General features: G+C 43.0%; 2 protein-coding genes and 1 long non-coding RNA gene across 4 annotated transcripts in view; 1 reads left to right on the top strand and 2 right to left on the bottom strand.

The window, feature by feature from the left end:
• The window catches only part of LOC147999066 (disks large homolog 5-like), an 82647-nt gene that overhangs the window by 46911 nt on the left and 17689 nt on the right, over positions 1-18047 (bottom strand). Inside the window, exons 1-4 of one of the 2 annotated variants that reach the window (XM_087596058.1) lie at positions 3551-3693; positions 2324-2483; positions 964-1107; positions 169-331 (exon numbers count right to left, since the gene is read on the bottom strand). In XM_087596058.1, coding sequence (XP_087452184.1) covers positions 169-331; positions 964-1107; positions 2324-2483; positions 3551-3632 — 549 coding nt within the window. In that variant the 5' untranslated portion in view covers positions 3633-3693. Of the gene's footprint in view, positions 1-168; positions 332-963; positions 1108-2323; positions 2484-3550; positions 3694-18047 lie in introns of those variants that run through there. The other variant, XM_087596062.1, reaches the window with a different exon arrangement.
• On the top strand, positions 9025-17181 carry LOC147999067 (uncharacterized). Its single transcript, XR_015643874.1, has 2 exons — positions 9025-9122; positions 14905-17181. It is a non-coding gene; the product is annotated as an uncharacterized LOC147999067 (long non-coding RNA).
• LOC147999068 (disks large homolog 5-like) lies at positions 10406-15172 on the bottom strand. Its single transcript, XM_087596110.1, has 5 exons — positions 15071-15172; positions 13844-14003; positions 12412-12555; positions 11616-11778; positions 10406-10901 (listed from the first exon to the last, which is right to left on the bottom strand). The coding sequence occupies exons 1-5, from the start codon at positions 15150-15152 to the stop codon at positions 10872-10874; spliced, it is 579 nt and encodes a 192-aa protein (XP_087452236.1). The 5' UTR covers positions 15153-15172; the 3' UTR covers positions 10406-10871.

Below are 18047 nucleotides of genomic sequence, written 5' to 3'. Positions count from 1 at the left end.
ACATCCCAGAATACTTGTGCATAGACAGAGCAATGAATAACTCTATCACATGAGGTGGGTGACTGACTGGGTGTGGGGAGATTAGAAAGATGATAGGGGAAACAAAGTTGTATCCAATAGGCAAATGGTATCAGACATTGTTAATCTGACTCAGCTGCTTGTTCCTACCACATTTTGCTGGGTCTGGAGGTTGCTGGTATTCTCCTGTTCGTCTTCATTATTCGGGTTCAACTCAAACAAATATCGCTGTAACTCCTTGCTCTCCTGCTTCAATGTGACCAACTTCTTCTTCATACATGCCTGGTCCATCAGGAGCCGGCTGTGCAGGTTGCTGGAAACACACTCTGCATAGTAAGATCCTGAAGCCTCTTCCTCCCATTCCAACTGCCAAATCCCACAAACTCCACCAGGACCCAGATACCCATAAAGACTTCATAGAATACATCTCCATACATGTATGGCTGCTGCACAAACAGCAAACGGCCAATCCAGGGAAAAATAAATTGTTTCTGTGACCCAAGCACTAATAAGAGTCCATGTCTGTCCAAAAGAACAAGGGATCTACAACTACCCATGAGAGCCCAATGCATCGGGGCAACATCAATTAGTAGGCGGCAAATAACCACAAGAGGACAGTAGAACCAAGGGAGGTCATGCAAACCATGTGGTCCACACATTGAGCTTTGTTAAACCTGGTATGACCCCAGAGCCGCAGGTTGGCCTAATAACACTCTGATGCCTGAATCAGTGTAGTTCTATCCAGAGCCTTCTAAAGATGCATAGACACTGTGCTGAGAAGTCACAGTCTCTTATGGAACTGAAAGTGAGTCCAAAAGACCCACGGCACAGTGATATTTAAACAGCAGAAGAGATGGGCCCAGAGCTGCAGACACTCCGGTCCAGAACAAAGAGAGGCAGCAATGGATATTCCACAAGTGATGGGGCCTTCTGACCAGTACTTACCGATAGAAGTTAATCTCCTTCTTGAGCTCCTGAAATTTCTCACGATGTTCAATGTTCTTTGTGTCTAAGTTGTGCAGTAATGACATGACCTCTTTCTCCTTTATCTTCAAGTTTTCATAAAATGGATTTGGCCTGAAGTAGGGGCTGGCCCCAGGAAGATAGAACCCAATGAACATCGGGGTTTAGGATTATATGAACTCAGGCTGTGTCCTTTACTACCCCAGCCCTCGAAGGACACTTTCTGAATTCTACATATTTGGATCTTCTTCAGCTTCAGAAACTTGGAATTGTGTGCCCAGGACAACAGATGCTAAGCACCCAGATAAAGGGTTCCCTGGCTCACTTTTTTCAATCAGGAGGGCTGGATCTGCATTCAAACCTGTTATGCTGTCAAGAGCCTTGGCCACAGAGCTTATCCAACCACACACACACACACACACACACACACACACACACACACGCACACACACACACACACGCATGCACATTCAGAAACCTCTGATTTCATTTTTCCTGTTTTGACAAGTGGAATGCTACAAGCCGATTAACTAATATTCTAGAGGCAGACAGTACACATAGTTCTGGAGATGAGACCAGATATTGCCACAAACTTATAATCTGCCCAAGGCATACAAATGTATAGACAAATGTGACCACACAGGCAAAGAACTGTGCTGTTGAAAGTGGGGCTTCCAAAATAAAGCACTTACACCTCCATGAAACTATTATACGGGTAAATCCTGAGGTCAAAAAACAGACCCCTAAATTCCAAGGGGGGAGGGATAGAGAAACATATAAAAGTTGTGCATATGCATGCAGACCTGTGCACACACAGACACACAAGCTGGGACACACCCACAAGAAAAGAAAAGTAAACAGACTCAGAGAATGAGAAAGAGAGACAAATATGGAAAGAGCACAATGAGAATCAGTAGAAATGTATGCACCATTACTGTCTCAGAGTGTAAGGCCCACAGACAAGAAGGACCAGGCCAGAGCCTCAGAACTTCTAGTTAAGCATTGATATGAACAATGTGGGACCTGTCACCTAAGGGTGCTGCCATGAGATGATAGCATTCAGTCACCTTCCTAGCAAGTACAAACACTCTCCACAAACTCACAGCACCTAGAACCTTGCAAAGCTACCACCTGTCAAGGGCTTTCCAATTGTACACTGGGAACTCATGCTCCAGTGACTTTATCCCTGAAATCTTCACTCAGATCGCAAGTTCAGATTTTCAACAGGCGGAATCAGAGAGTCTATTTTCAAACTCACTCCTCAGTAAGGGTCAGGTTCTGAATCTCCTCTCTATGGGAGATGAGGTTTAGAACAAGGTCGTTTGGTTGGAGCAATGCATACCTCTTGCTCATGGATCCACCTGTCACATAAAGGAGGCGATCTGTCAGCTCATTTCTCTCCTTGGTAGTTAGCTCCAGTTCTCTATTCAGCCTCTCCTCTCCCTCGTTGGCCTGCACCTTGTTTAGGACATTTTCAGGGGATGACGTCTGTCTGCAGGCCTCTGTAGGTAGAAGAACACAAGTGAACCCGCATGGGGCGAATGCATAGAGCATACACAGACCACAGTGAGGTCCAAACAGGAGAACATGCTTGGAAGCCAGTGTCACTGCAAGGAGTTTGGTCTATGTGTAAGAGGCATCCTAAGTGGATCACAGTTCCCCCACTACTATATAGAGACCAAGAGATGTAAGCAGCCAGGTGTTCCCTATGCCCGCCCACACAGGCTTACAAGTACCAGAGAGATGCCTTCTCCAGGATTATTATCAGGTACGCAGGCTACAACCCGGTTTCAGGACCCTCACCCCTCTGGTTTCAGAAGTCAGATCATCAATTCAGCATCCACAATGACTTGATTGATCAGGGATACTCAGATATTCTACACTGTTATTCTAGTCCAATAACTTTGCATTAAAAAGTCATGTAGGGGGAGGACATGGTCAACAGACTTATTAATTCCCCCTACTGAAATGACAAATGCCCCAGAAGTGCCAATAGGTTACAGGCTCTTTCTCTACCTGCTCCATATAGTTTGGCTACTGTAGAAAAATATCTGCCACACAGAACCTCTAATATATGAAGGTAAGATTGGCCCTGTCAGCCAGAGGTATTCAGAGGAGTTCTAAGAATATAAGGTCATGGCCAGGAGCACAGTTCTCTCCCTCTTACCACTGTCAGATAGTCACTGAATTTAAAGAAGCAATGAAAGTGAAGTACAGTGATGCCCTGTTTAATTCAGAAAAGTTATACCCTCCATGCCTCCTGATGGTGTTATTATATCAATTTAACATACCGAATGCACTGTAAAAGTAAAGACTAGAAGTTCACCCAATAATAGCATAGGCATTGGCATATCCTCCATGTGGTTATGGAGAAACTAATGATGTGAAAACCTTGACTTTCAGGAATTGAGATAATCATGGAATTCAATATCTGTGGAGATGTTCCAGTGGTTGTGGCCCATTACTAAAAAGGCCAGCGGAAGACCCCCACACACACCCCTGACAGGAAGCTCAACATACTCTGCCCAGAACTTACTCCACATTCCCCATGTCCTGTGTCCATCATTACTTTTAGGTTTCGTTTGCTTCACTCTAGACTCTTCTCTATCAACATCAACTCTCCCAAAGCGCCTACAAAGACGGGCAAACATGCCTGTGGATATATCCTTTGGACACTAAGAGAAAAAGTAGGGAATTGGTTGTCACAACGATACTGGTGACATCACAGGGATTCCAAGGTCTCTCTAGGAGACAATAGAATGTCCACGAAGGGACTGCTGATGTCCCGGAGAACAGACTTTGCCTCCCTGCTAATGTTCTCCCTGTACTGAGCAAAAGCTGATGTGCCCTTTTCAGGAGACTTCCCTGTGGCATAGCCACTGAGCACCACATGCTTCCAAAGCCAAATTTGACTCTAGGCTTGATTGGAAAAACCTAAGTCATTGCTATGTATCTAAATGAGTGTTTCCTCCCCAATCCCTGCACAGAAATGTTTCATCCTACCTCAAATTCTCCTCAGTCAGCAATATTACCCATTAAAGATTACTGAGAAATCACACCAGTTAATATAAGTAGCCAAAGAGGTCTCCTGTCTCATCATGTGCAGGTGCATGAAATCACACCCAGAAATAGCCTGTCGGGTAGGTTGCGATGTGGGTGTGTGTTATAGGTACAACCTGAAGCTTTGTGCTTAACATTTGACAGTTGCCACCAGATTCCTTAGGAGAAAGAATTGCATTCATTATGGTCCTGGCAACAATGTGGTGATCTGTTAGCAGAGGAAACTGAAATATTGGATCCACAAGTGAATGCACCCTCAGGCTGAGTGTGGGGCTCTCCTCTTTGCACTTAAGTTACCAAAGCAGGATTCCTTACAGGCCTCTCTAAGCTATAACGTGTGATTTCATCTGAAAAATAAAATAGTCAGCAGATGTGTGTGTGTGTGTGGGGGTCCAGCCAAAGGAGTAGGACAAGCCTAGAGACATAACTCAGGGGACAGAATAAGAAACAAGCATCTTCACTCCTGTTTCATGGATCACCCCACAAAACACAAAAGCATCTATCATATTAAAAAAAAAACCAAGTTATTTTATTGAATGCATACACTAATACTGTTTACAGTATTAGTGGCAAAGCTCAGATTTTGGGGGCAGTTCCATGACTTGAACTATCTTCCGGACAACATATAAAGCAATAAATAAATAAATAAATAAATAAATAAATAAATAAATAAGAAAAAATACAGAAAAATAAAAAAACACAAAAAGCACGAGCCTCTCATGTGAAGTTACAGAAGAGTTATCCAGTGGTCACTTCTGATTCTGACCAGGCCATTTTAGCTATGACAGTGCATAGTGACCCTTAATTTGATGGGTCCTATTTAAAGCTTTGTGCAACATTGTCATTTTAACAAACCTCATCCAGAGCATACATAACGACACAGGATATGATTGCCATGTCCTTGCTGTGTATGAAGTTATTTTTCTGTGTCCTTGATTGTCAGGCATATTACAGCAACAATCTGAGATGGCTGGTAGACTTGGAAGAAAGTGGATATGAAAGATCCCCATTTATATATCAGTACAGCCATTTCTTAAGAATGAGAATCTTTTAAGCTGGCCCTCGCTTAGCCCCTACACATTAGACAATAGAACAGAAAGTACAGAAAGCACATTCCCACCCACTCTCTAGGAAGCTGCCCGACCATAAGAACAGAGGGTATAGAACATATTTACTGCAGGGCAATTACAAGACAGGAAACATCTCTGGGAAGCTGACTGACCACTATAGAAGTGAGATGTCCTTGGTACTGAATGCAGCTGTGCTATAGGCTGACATAGCTATAGCCTTGTCCTGGGAACTCCAGAAGAGAAACACCTGCCAAGACAGATATCCTTGGTCCTTGTCCTGGGAACCCCATGATAAGAAAACATATATCAAGTCAGACGTCCTTGGTACTGAAATAGCTGCATTGATGTGGTTACGGCCTTATCCCAGGAATTCCAGGACGAGAAACATCTGCCTAGTTATCCTTGGCACCGAAATAGCTGAGCTAATGAAACTGTGTGATCATAATGATTGTTTAAGCTGTACATTTCTGTTGTTCGAGGTTCCTCACATCCCTCCTGCGTGAGGACCGTGTCGAGCCCCAGTGCATTGGTATCCCAAAGTAAACCTCTTGTTTTTACATCAAGACTGAGTCCTCTGTGTTCATGGGGTGGTGATTATCCTCAGGACTGGAGTGAGTGTCTCCTCTGTCTGAGGGTCTTTCAGATAAAGCTATAGTTGTGGGTTACACACCTCAATTCTCATTGGCTAATGCTGTCCTCACAGTCCTTGGAGGCCCCTTTGTAAGACTACCTGTTGGAAAGTGGAAGCAGCTTTATTTGAGCTCAAAGTGAACCTGACGAGCAACGTAGAGAACAAGATGGGGTAATTGAGACCCTGTCTAAAACCAGCACTGAAACCCACCCTTCATTCAAAGCATCATCTACAAATTCTTGAATTTTTACCATTCTCTGCCAACCAGTCTTTCATTCAGGAATGGTAGAAAAGAACTGGAAATGATCTTTGTATTCTAAGGACCTCGATCTGTCTTTCCTTAGGTCCACGTTAAGAACAAATGAAATGGGTATCACCATCTGAACAACTTAGTATCACCTACTCAGCATTTCTAGCCTAATACTGTGCCTATGGCAATCTCAAGCTTCCCTGAGTGTTGCTGCCCCAGCAAGAAGAATGAAGAACTGAGGTCAAACCCCAGTGAACCTTTCAAGGGGTTAGAAGAAAGCCATCAGAGATACTGCACTTCTTTGTCCTTAGAATAAGTCAAGATGATACAACGTGAATCTATTGGGCTATTCAACCATCCATCTTCCTCACAACCCCACCTATCTGAGTTCATTGCTTGGCAGAATTCATGCCCCACCATCCTAGATATTTCTTGATTCATTGCTGCCAAGGGCCAGGTTTCCTGAGTTTTGTTTTTTATAGAATTGGGTGTAGTCAATCATAGTTGCCCTCTGTAAGAAATGACAAATATCTATAATAACTGACCACACTGTACTTGTGTATACAAGTACAGTAGTGGAAAATTCAGCATAACTGAGGAATGGGAAATCACCACTGTGTCCTGGCCTTTCTCTGCCCATATCACAGCTCACAGGCAGCTGGGGCAAACCTTGAGTTCCTCTGTAGAAACAGAGTGATGTTGAATGGACACTGAGCAGGCAGAGCAACACAGCTGAGGCAACTCAATTCCAGCAACAAATGCATTATGTGTTTCCCATCTTAACAGCTCCTTTTGAGGACTTGTCCCCACACCTAGCTTAAACACAGCAATTTTCATACATGCCCGCCTGCTATTTCATATTGTTGCTGTAATACGCTTCCACATCATAGATTTCAAAAAAGAAAGAAAATAAACCTGACAGTGAGAAGGGTGATGCCTGTCAACATCTAGTGCATTGGGGGCCCAGGTACGGTCACAAATAACCAGGACACAGGGGATGCAGAGCAAAGGCAGATGCAACTGCATGCAGCTGCAAGTTTATTAACCCTTATATAGTCATGAATATGGATTACCTCACTTTCCCTTTTGGCAAGATATAATAAGATGGTTATTCCCATGATACCAGGAACGACTGAGGCAAGACTAGGCAAAGAAGTGAGACTAAGCCAAGGCTTCTCCTTAAAATATCTGTATAGCAAATCACCCCTCTTCCTAGTATCACAATATCCTTGTCATAACCCAGAGAGCATGAGACCTGCTTCCACAAAATAGGACATAGTACAACATAGTGTAAGGTAAAGTGAGAAAAACATTTCCTTCTCAAGGGCAGCGTTCCAGCCCCTGCTTGCATCTCTCAGCCGTCTTTCCTTGATCCTGTCTGGGAAGTGTATCTCAGTGACTCCACAATTTCTTTCTTTATTCTTTTGTTTTGAAAGTAACACTTTCTATAACACAGCTAAATGTCCTTGAAGGGGTTTAATCATGCAAAAAGAAAGCAATATAATATATAATGTATGCAACCTTTAATGAGTGTATCTATTTTCTTAGGGGTATTATTCAGATACCTTCCCAGATCTGGATTTAACTTTGGTAATTTTTATCTGTCTACAAAATCAACAATATCGAATAAATATTCCAGTTTTCTGGCGTAAAGTCCTCGGGAGTAAGAACTAATGATTTTGGAATTTGCTCGGTGTCTATTGTTATGTCCCTCATTTCATTTCTGATTTTTAATATATGTATTGTCTCTCTTGTGCATTGTTAGTTTGAGGAAGGGTTTGTCTCTCTTGTGGTTCTTCTCAAAAAAAAAAAAGAGGAAGAAAAGAAAAAGACAGCTCTTGCTTTCCTTGATTTTGTATTTTTCTCTTTGTTTCTAAAGGCTTGATTTCAACCCTGAGTTTATTGCCCTTCATCAGATCCTACCAGACTCTCTATGGGATGAGGCTTTGCCTCACCTTGGTAACAGCAGCATGGAATAAATGAAGCTTCTGCTGATCTCTGTTGCGGTGTTGCACATCACAATCTCACCGAAAACCATGCATAGCCTGGTTTTAGGCTCTATTAAAGCCGCCCACTATTTCAGTGTTCCCTGCAAGGTGCCATGGAATGGTAGTAACATAATTCTGCATGCACATCGACATGTTTCTCCACGGTCTTCTGGGTCATTTGATAATAATTTATAGTGAGTTCATGGATGAACACACACACACACACACACACACACACACACACACACACTTTACTGACATGGTGCATATTCTTTGCACACCAAAAATAAAGTGAGCGTTACTGAAAATGCACCAATAATGGAATCGAAGGAGGGAGCTGTGGGGAAGCTGGGGCTTAGAGTTACTTAAAAGACCGATGCAGATTCTCCTTCTATTGGAGGAGAAACTTGATAGACATTGTGGTTCTTTATTTTCTTTCTCTAGAGCACACAGGACTAGGGTGGCAGCTAGGGCTTTGAGCATGTTTGGCAGGTACTGTAGCACTGAATTAAATCCTAGGGCTGGAACCCTATTAATCATCTACAACAATTACAGGGCAGGCTGGATGACGACACTCAGCTGACATTGTGGACATCTCAGGACAGTCACTGGACAATGGCTGACACACTTGTCTGAAGACTGGAAATGTTTCTCGATCTTGGAGAGGAAAGAAGGACCCTCCAACTACACTGTCCTCTAAGGAAGTTTATTCAGGTGAGGGATGACAGGGACTGTTTTGTCTCACGTCACACATGTCAGTAGAAAATATCCTAGGTATTGGATGGCGCTGTTAGCATTAATAGAACACAGCCCATAGTGTTGGGAAGATTAATAAATTATGAGTAGGATTAGAAAACCCCAAGCCTCTTCCAGGTCCTAAGAGAGCAAAAAATACCACCAAACACAGCATTAATGTGATAGGTTGGTTAAATCTAGTTACTAGATTCTAGTGTGATGCCTATGACTTTTTGTGTCATGCTCAGCTTATAATGACTAGAGGACCTAAGCTTGAGAGTCACCAATGCCTCTCCCTTGCTTCTCCAGCTGCTGAGCATTGAAAAGCCCTAATGAGACAGCATCTGTTTGCAGACATACTGGATTGTTCTTCTTCACTTTATCTCTCGGAGTCACCTCCACTCACAGTAAGTCAGTTTAATTCCATAAATTGGAAATGAGTCACGTGGAACATATACTTTCTCAATACGATCACAGATTTCCATGTAAAAGGTGAAACATGAACCGTCCCACCTAAGCTCTGGGCTTGCACAGACCTGCTCTGCAAAAGAAACATGTGGTCACAGCTGCAGTCTGCATTCACTATGGATGCTCTTGAGGTCCTCCCTAAACTGCATGGATTAAGATAATTATCTTGCTTTCTATCAAAAGAATTCATTATGCCAAGTTGGCCTGTAGAAGGAGGCTAGTGTCTTCAGTATTTTATCAGATGTGCTTAATGTATATAATCATCGATAGTAAGTGAAAGATCTGTTTGGAATTGAAACCGAGTGATGCTGGAGGATGATTCTGAATGCACAATGAGCAGTGGAGGCACCAGAGCCCGGTGTGGATGCCTAGCAGGCTACCACATTGAGCAGGCACCGCTCAACCACCTGTACATACACATCTCCTGAGATCTCTCTCCTTAATTGAAGGTGATCGTGTCCATCTAGTACAGCACATGCCCTGGAAGGACAAAAGCTACCTACAGGAGCTGTGGTGATGGCTCACAGGTTAGAGCATCTGCTGCTCTCTCAGAAGAACCACATGGTCCCTAACAATCATCTACAATGGGGAATGCTATTCCCTCTTTTGGATCATGAGGGAAATGCACTCAGGAGTGACCCAGACATACATTTGAAAAAAAAAGATCCATTGAGTTACATGATAAAAATAAATATAATCAGCAACAATAAAAAACACAGCATATGAATGATCAAGTGAAACAGCACCTATAAAAACCTATTTCCCAAAATGACGTTGATGGTCATTATCTTTGTGGTTTAATACTAATGCTGTATTGTAAGAAAAACTGAGGCACATGGTTCTCGATTAGGATTATTCTATATTCCTTTGTGAAAGTTGTCATTTTTTCTGCAGCTCTACAGGCATGAGTGTGTGCTACTCTATATCTGGTGCACACAGTCAATAAGGAATGTGTGTTGTAGACTGATATAGACTAGGATGAGCAGAATACATGACAGCATGGATACAGTATGGCAGTGATTACATCATAAAGTGTGTGTCCATAAAAAAAAGTCACATTATCCACACAAAAGACACCATCACCCTGTGTACCCCTTGGTGGCTTTGAATTCCCTATTTACCCATGCTGCCTGGACCATGCAAAGATCCATATCCAGCTGTAAGCTCTAAGTCTACAGGAGGGGAAAGGACCCTTGAATAAGATGGTCTTAAGAGTCAAGAGTTACAAATCAATTTTTATTCATAAGGAATACAATTTACAAAAAACAGGCATAAAATGAACAACTAAAATGGTATAAAAAATGAAAAACAGTAACAAGAATATATAACTATGAAATAACAAAAAGAAAACTTCAATGAAAATCATAATCAAAAACATTTCTTAACAGCATTTTCTTAATGAACATTTAGAAACACAGTTGTAGTCCTGTTTCTCCTCTAGGACAGGAGATGTCAAGGCAGTCCCCTCAGTTGTCTCTCAAATGGTGTTGTCGGTATGAGAAAGGAGAAAGACTTCAATGAGACAGGCTGGCATACGGATACATAAATTTAGGGTCTCTATACATTGAGGAAATTATCTGAGAAGAATAATATTCCCCCAAAAAGTCTTTGACTGGGAGGATTGTTGTCACAGGGAACTCCTGAGAGAGAAACTCATTCCTCAGGGGGCTGTCTTCCTGGGATCCGTCCTATGCCATGTCTCCTGCAGTTCCTGAGACCTGGGAGGAGAAGGCAGCTATTAAGACACTGATTTGGTGGGGACATGCATACCAGCTATCAAGTTGCTGCCTTCTTTCCCCTCAGCTGCATTGGACAGACAGCACTGATCTTTTCACTGAAATCATTGCTGATATCTATGCAGGATGGGAAACATCACCAGCAACCCTCACAGTACTGTGGGAGAACAAGCTGCTCCTCAGAATCTACCAGTGCAAACCAAGAATGGGGAAATGGGGAGAGACCTAATTGGGGTGCAGGAAGAAAGGAGAAGGCCACATGATACCCAGATCAAAGCCAATGACCAGGACTCATTTGCCATTTGCACTTGGTTCTTATCCCTACAAGGTGCTTCCAACCATAACATGACCCCTGTATGACCTTTGTCACAGGACCAAGAACTCGTTCAAACTCTTCATAGCATCCAATCTGTGATAGGGAGATGCAGTCATGTGATATGTTATTCCTCTGTCACCATTTCTGGACTGCAGTTTCAAAAAGGGCAGAGAAGTATAATTGCCCATAATTCAGCTTCTGAAAAGTGGTTAACATCCCAGAATACTTGTGCATAGACAGAGCAATGAATAACTCTATCACATGAGGTGGGTGACTGATTGGGTGTGGGGAGATTAGAAAGATGATAGGGGAAGTAAAGATGTATCCAATAGGCAAATGGTATCAGACATTGTTAATCTGACTCAGCTGCTTGTTCCTACCACATTTTGCTGGGTCTGGAGGTTGCTGGTCATCTCCTGTTCTTCTTCATCGTTTGGGTTCAACTCAAACAAATATCGCTGTAACTCCTTGCACTCCTGCTTCAATGTGACCAACTTCTTCTTCATACATGCCTGGTCCATCAGGAGCCGGCTGTGCAGGTTGCTGGAAACACACTCTGCATAGTAAGATCCTGAGGCCTCTTCCTCCCATTCCAACTGCCAAATCCCACAAAGTCCACCAGGACCCAGATACCCATAATGACTTCATAGAATACATCTCCATACATGTAAGGCTGCTGCACAAACAGCAAACGGCCAATCCAGGGAAGAATAAATTGTTTCTGTGACCCAAGCACCAGTAAGAGTCCATGTCTCTCCAAAAGAACAAGGGATCTACAACTATCCATGAAAGCCCAATGCACCGGGGCAACATCAATTAGTAGGCAGTAAACAATCACAAGAGGACAGTAGAACCAAGAGAAGGTCATGCTAACCATGTGGTCCACACATTGAGCTTTGTTAAACCTGGTATGACCCCAGAGGCCCAGGTCGGCCTAATAACACTCTGATGCCTGAATCAGTATAGTTCTATCCAGAGCCTTCTAAAGATGCATAGACACTGTGGTGATGAGTCACAGTCTCTTATGGAACTGAAACTGAGTCCAAAAGACCCACGACACAGTGATATTTAAACAGCAGAAGACATGGACCCAGAGCTGCAGGCTCTCCAGTCCGGAACAAAGAGAGGCAGCAATGGATATTCCACAAGTGATGGGCCCTTCTGACCAGTACTTACCAATAGAAGTTAATCTCCTTCTTGAGCTCCTGAAATTTCTCACGATGTTCAATGTTCTTTGTGTCTAAGTTGTGCAGTAATGACATGACCTCTTTCTCCTTTATCTTCAAGTTTTCATAAAATGGATTTGGCCTGAAGTAGGGGCTGGACCCAGGAAGATAGAACCCAATGAACATCGGGGTTTAGGATTATATGAACTCAGGCTGTGTCCTGTACTACCCCAGCCCTGGAAGGACACTTTCTGAATTCTACATATTTGGATCTTCTTCAGCTTCAGAAACTTGGAATTGTGTGCCCAGGACAACAGAAGCTAAGCACCCAGATAAAGGGTTCCCTGGCTCACTTTTTTCAATCAGGAGGGCTGGATCTGCATTCAAACCTGTTATGCTGTCAAGAGCCTAGGCCAAAGAGCTTACCCAACCACACACACACACACACACAGACACAGACACACACACACACACACACACACACACACACACATACATCCAGAAACCTCTGATTTCATTTTTCCTATTTTGACAAGTGGAATGCTACAAGCCGAATAACTAATATTCTAGAGGCAGACAGTACACATAATTCTGGAGATGAGACCAGATATTGCCACAAACTTATAATCTGCTCAAGGCATACAAATGTATCGACAAATGTGACTACACAGGCAAAGAACTGTGCTGTTGAAAGTGGGGCTTCCAAAATAAAGCACTTACACCTCCATGAAACTATTATACAGGTAAATCCTGAGGTCAAAAAACAGACCCCTAAATTCCAAGGGTGGAGAAATAGAGAAACATATAAAGGTTGTGCATATTCATGCAGACCTGTGCACACAGAGACACACAAACTGGGACACACCCACAGGAAAAGAAAAGTAAGGTCTCCAGCTCCGAAAAAAAGAACCCCCCAAAAAAAATAAAGAACCAAAAAAAAAAAAGAAAGAAAGAAAAGTAAACAGACTCAGAGAATGAGAGAGACAAATATGGAAGGAGCACAATGAGAATCAGTAGAAATGCATGCACCATTACTGTCTCAGAGTGCAAGGCACAGAGACAAGAAGGAGCAGGCCAGAGCCTCAGGCCTTGTAGTTAAGCATTGATATGAACAATGTGGGACCTGTCACCTAAGGCTGCTGCCAGGAGATGATAGCGTTCAGTCACCTTCCTAGCAAGTACAAACACTCTCCACAAACTCACAGCACCTAGAACCTTGCAAAACTACCACCTGTCCAGGGCTTTCCAATTGTACACTGGGAACTCATGCTCCAGTGACTTTATCCCTGAAATCTTCACTCAGATCACAAGTTCAGATTTTCAACAGGAGGAATCAGAGAGTCCATTTTCAATCTCCCTCCTCAGTAAGGGTAGGGTTCTGAATCTCCTCTCTATGGGAGATGAGGTTTAGAAAAAGGTCGTTTGTTTGGAGCAATGCATACCTCTTGTTCATGGATCCACCTGTCACATAAAGGAGGCGATCTGTCAGCTCATTTCTCTCCTTGGTAGTTAGCTCCAGTTCTCTATTCAGCCTCTCCTCTTCCTCGTTGGTCTGCACCTTGTTTAGGACATTTTCAGGGGATGATGTCTGTCTGCAGGCCTCTGTAGGTAGAAGAACACAAGTGAACCCGCATGGGGCGAATGCATAGAGCATACACAGACCACAGTGAGGTCCAAACAGGAGAACATGCTTGGAAGCCAGTGTCACTGCAAGGAGTTTGGTCTATGTGTAAGAGGCATCCTAAGTGGATCACAGTTCCCCCACTACTATATAGAGACCAAGAGATGTAAGCAGCCAGGTGTTCCCTATGCCCACCCACACAGGCTTACAAGTACCAGAGAGATGCCTTCTCCAGGATTATTATCAGGTACGCACGCTACAACCCGGTTTCAGGACCCTCACCCCTCTGGTTTCAGAAGTCAGATCATCAATTCAGCATCCACAATGACTTCATTGATCAGGGATACTCAGATATCCTACACTGTTACTCTAGTCCAATAACTTTGCATTAAAAAGTCATGTAGGGGGAGGACATGGTCAACAGACTTATTAATTCCCCCTACTGAAATGACAAATGCCCCAGAAGTGCCAATAGGTTACAGGCTCTTTCTCTACCTGCTCCATATAGTTTGGCTACTGTAGAAAAATATCTGCCACACAGAACCTCTAATATATGAAGGTAAGATTGGCCCCGTCAGCCAGAGGTAGTCAGAGGAGTTCTAAGAATATAAGGTCATGGCCAGGAGCACAATTCTCTCCCTCTTACTACTGTCAGATAGTCACTGAATTTAAAGAAGCAATGAAAGTGAAGTACATTGATGCCCTGTTTAATTCAGAAAAGTTATACCCTCCATGACTCCTGATGGTGTTATTATATCAATTTAACCTACCGAATGCACTGTAAAAGTAAAGACTAGAAGTTCACCCAATAATAGCATAGGCATTGCCATATCCTCCATGTGGTTATGGAGAAACTAATGATGTGAAAACCTTGACTTTCAGGAATTGTGATAATCATGGAATTCAATATCTGTGAAGATGTTCCAGTGGTTGTGGCCCATTACTAAAAAGGCCAGCGGAAGACCCCCACACTCACCCCTGAGAGGAAGCTCAACATACACTGCCCAGAACTTACTCCACATTCCCCATGTCCTGTGTCCATCATTACCTTTAGGTTCCGTTTGCTTCACTCTAGACTCTTCTCTACCAACATCAACTCTCCCAAAGCGCCTGAGAAGACGGGCAAACATGTCTGTGGATATATCCTTTGGACACTAAGAGAAAAAGTAGGGAATTGGTTGTCACAACGATACTGGTGACATCACAGGGATTCCAAGGTCTCTCTAGGAGACAATAGAATGTCCACGAAGGGACGGCTGATGTCACGGAAAACAGACTTTGCCTCCCTGCTAATGTTCTCCCTGTACTGAGCAAAAGCTGATGTGCCCTTTTCAGGAGACTTCCCTGTGGCATGCCACTGAGCACCACATGCTTCCAAAGCCAAATTTGGCTCTAGTCTGGATTGGAAAAACCTAAGTCATTGCTATGTATCCAAATGAGTGCTTCCTCCCCAATCCCTGCACAGAAATGTTTCATCCTACCTCAAATTCTCCTCAGTCAGCAATATTACCCATTAAAGATTACTGAGAAATCACACCAGTTCCTATAAGTAGCCAAAGAAGTCTCCTGTCTCATCATGTGCAGGTGCATGAAATCACACCCAGAAATAGCCTGTAGGGTAGGTTGCGATGTGGGTGTGTGTTATAGGTACAACCTGAAGCTTTGTGCTTAACATTTGACAGTTGCCACCAGATTCCTTAGGAGAAAGAATTGCATTCATTATGGCCCTGGCAAAAATGTGGGGATCTGTTAGCAGAGGAAACTGAAATATTGGATCCACCAGTGAATGCACCCTCAGGCTGAGTGTGGAGCTCTCCTCTTTGCACTTAAGTTACCAAAGCAGGATTGCTTACAGGCCTCTCTAAGCTCCAACGTGTGAGTTCATCTGAAAAATAAAATAGTCAGCAGATGTGTGTGTGGGGGGGTACAGCCAAAGGAGTAGGACAAGCCTAGAGACATAACTCAGTGGACAGAGTAAGAAACAACCATCTTCACTCCTGTTTCATGGATCACCCCACAAAACACAAACGCATCTATCCTACTTAAAAAAAAAAACAAGTTATTTTATTGAATGCATACACTAATACTGTTTACACTATTAGTAGCAAAGCTCAGATTTTGGGGGCAGATCCATGACTTGAACTATCTTCCGGACAACATATAAAGCAATAAATAAATAAATAAATAAATAAATAAATAAATAAATAAATAAAACAGAAAAATAAAAAACACAAAAAGCACAAGCCTCTCATGTGAAGTTACAGAAGAGTGATCCAGTGGTCACTTCTGACCAGGCCATTTTAGCTATGACAGTGCATAGTGACCCTTAATTTGATGGGTCCTATATAAAGCTTTGTGCAATATTGTCATTTTAACAAACCTCATCCAGAACATACAGAACGACACAGGATATGATCACAATGTCCTTGCTGTGTATCAAGTTATTTTTCTGTGTCCTTGATTGTCAGGCATATTACAGCAACAATCTGAGATGGCTGGTAGACTTGGAAGAAAGTGGATATGAAAGATCCCCATTTATATATCAGTAAAGCCATTTCTTAAGAATGAGAATCTTTTAAGCTGGCCGTCGCTTAGGCCCTTGACATTAGACAATAGACCAGAAAGTACAGAAAGCACATTCCCACCCACGCTCTAGGAAGCTGCCGGGCCATAAGAACAGAGGGTATAGAACATATTTACTGCAGGGCAATTACAAGACAGGAAACATCTCTGGGAAGCTGACTGACCACTATAGAAGTGAGATGTCCTTGGTACTGAATGCAGCTGTGCTATAGGCTGACATAGCTATAGCCTTGTCCTGGGAACTCCAGAAGAGAAACACCTGCCAAGACAGATATCCTTGGTCCTTGTCCTGGGAACCCCAGGATAAGAAAACATATATCAAGTCAGACGTCCTTGGTACTGAAATAGCTGCATTGATGTGGTTATGGCCTTATCCCAGGAATTCCAGGATGAGAAACATCTGCCTACTTATCCTCGGCACCGAAATAGCTGAGCTAAGGAAACTGTGTAATCTTCACTGACTGTTTAATCTGTACATTTTTGTTGTTCGAGGCTCCTCACATCCCTCCTTCGTGAGGACCGTGTCGAGCCCCAGTGCATTGGATTCCCAAAGTAAACCTCTTGTTTTTACATCAAGACTGAGTCCTGTGTGTTCATGTGGTGGTGATTGTCCTCAGGACTGCTGCGAGAATCTCCTCTGTCTGAGGGTCTTTCAGATAAAGCTATAGTTGTGGGTTACACACCTCAATTCTCATTGGCTAATGCTGTCCTCACAGTCCTTGGAGGCCCCTTTGTAAGACGACCTGTTGGAAAGTGGAAGCAGCTTTATTTGAGCTCAAAGTGAACCTGACGAGCAACGTAGAGAACAAGATGGGGTAATTGAGACCCTGTCTAAAACCAGCACAGAATCCCACCCTTCTTTCAAAGCATCATCTACCAATTCTTGAATTTTTACCATTCTCTGCCAACCAGTCTTTCATTCAGGAAAGGTAGAAAAGAACTGGAAATGATCTTTGTATTCTAAGGACCTCGATCTGTCTTTCCTTAGGTCCACGTTAAGAACAAATGAAATGGGTATCACCATCTGAACAACTTAGTATCACCTACTCAGCATTTCTAGCCTAATACTGTGCCTATGGCAATCTCAAGCTTCCCTAATGTTGCTGCCCCATCAAGAAGAATGAAGTTCTATGGTCAATCCCCAGTGAACCTTTCAAGGGGTTAGAAGAAAGCCATCAGAGATACTGCACTTCTTTGTCCTTAGATTAAATCAAGATGATACAACGTGAATCTATTGGGCTATTCAACCATACATCTTCCTCACAACCCCACCTATCTGAGTTCATTGCTTGGCAGAATTCATGCCCCACCATCCTAGCTATTTCTTGATTCATTGCTGCCAAGGGCCAGGTTTCCTGAGTTTTGTTTTTTATAGAATTGGGTGTAGTCAATCATAGTTGCCCTCTGTAAGAAATGACAAATATCTATAATAACTGACCACA

This window comes from Rattus norvegicus, chromosome 19, assembly GCF_021556685.1.
Source record: "Rattus norvegicus strain SHRSP/BbbUtx chromosome 19, alternate assembly SHRSP_T2T, whole genome shotgun sequence".
NCBI lineage: Eukaryota > Metazoa > Chordata > Mammalia > Rodentia > Muridae > Rattus > Rattus norvegicus.
This window is presented reverse-complemented; position numbering and strand designations above follow the sequence as displayed.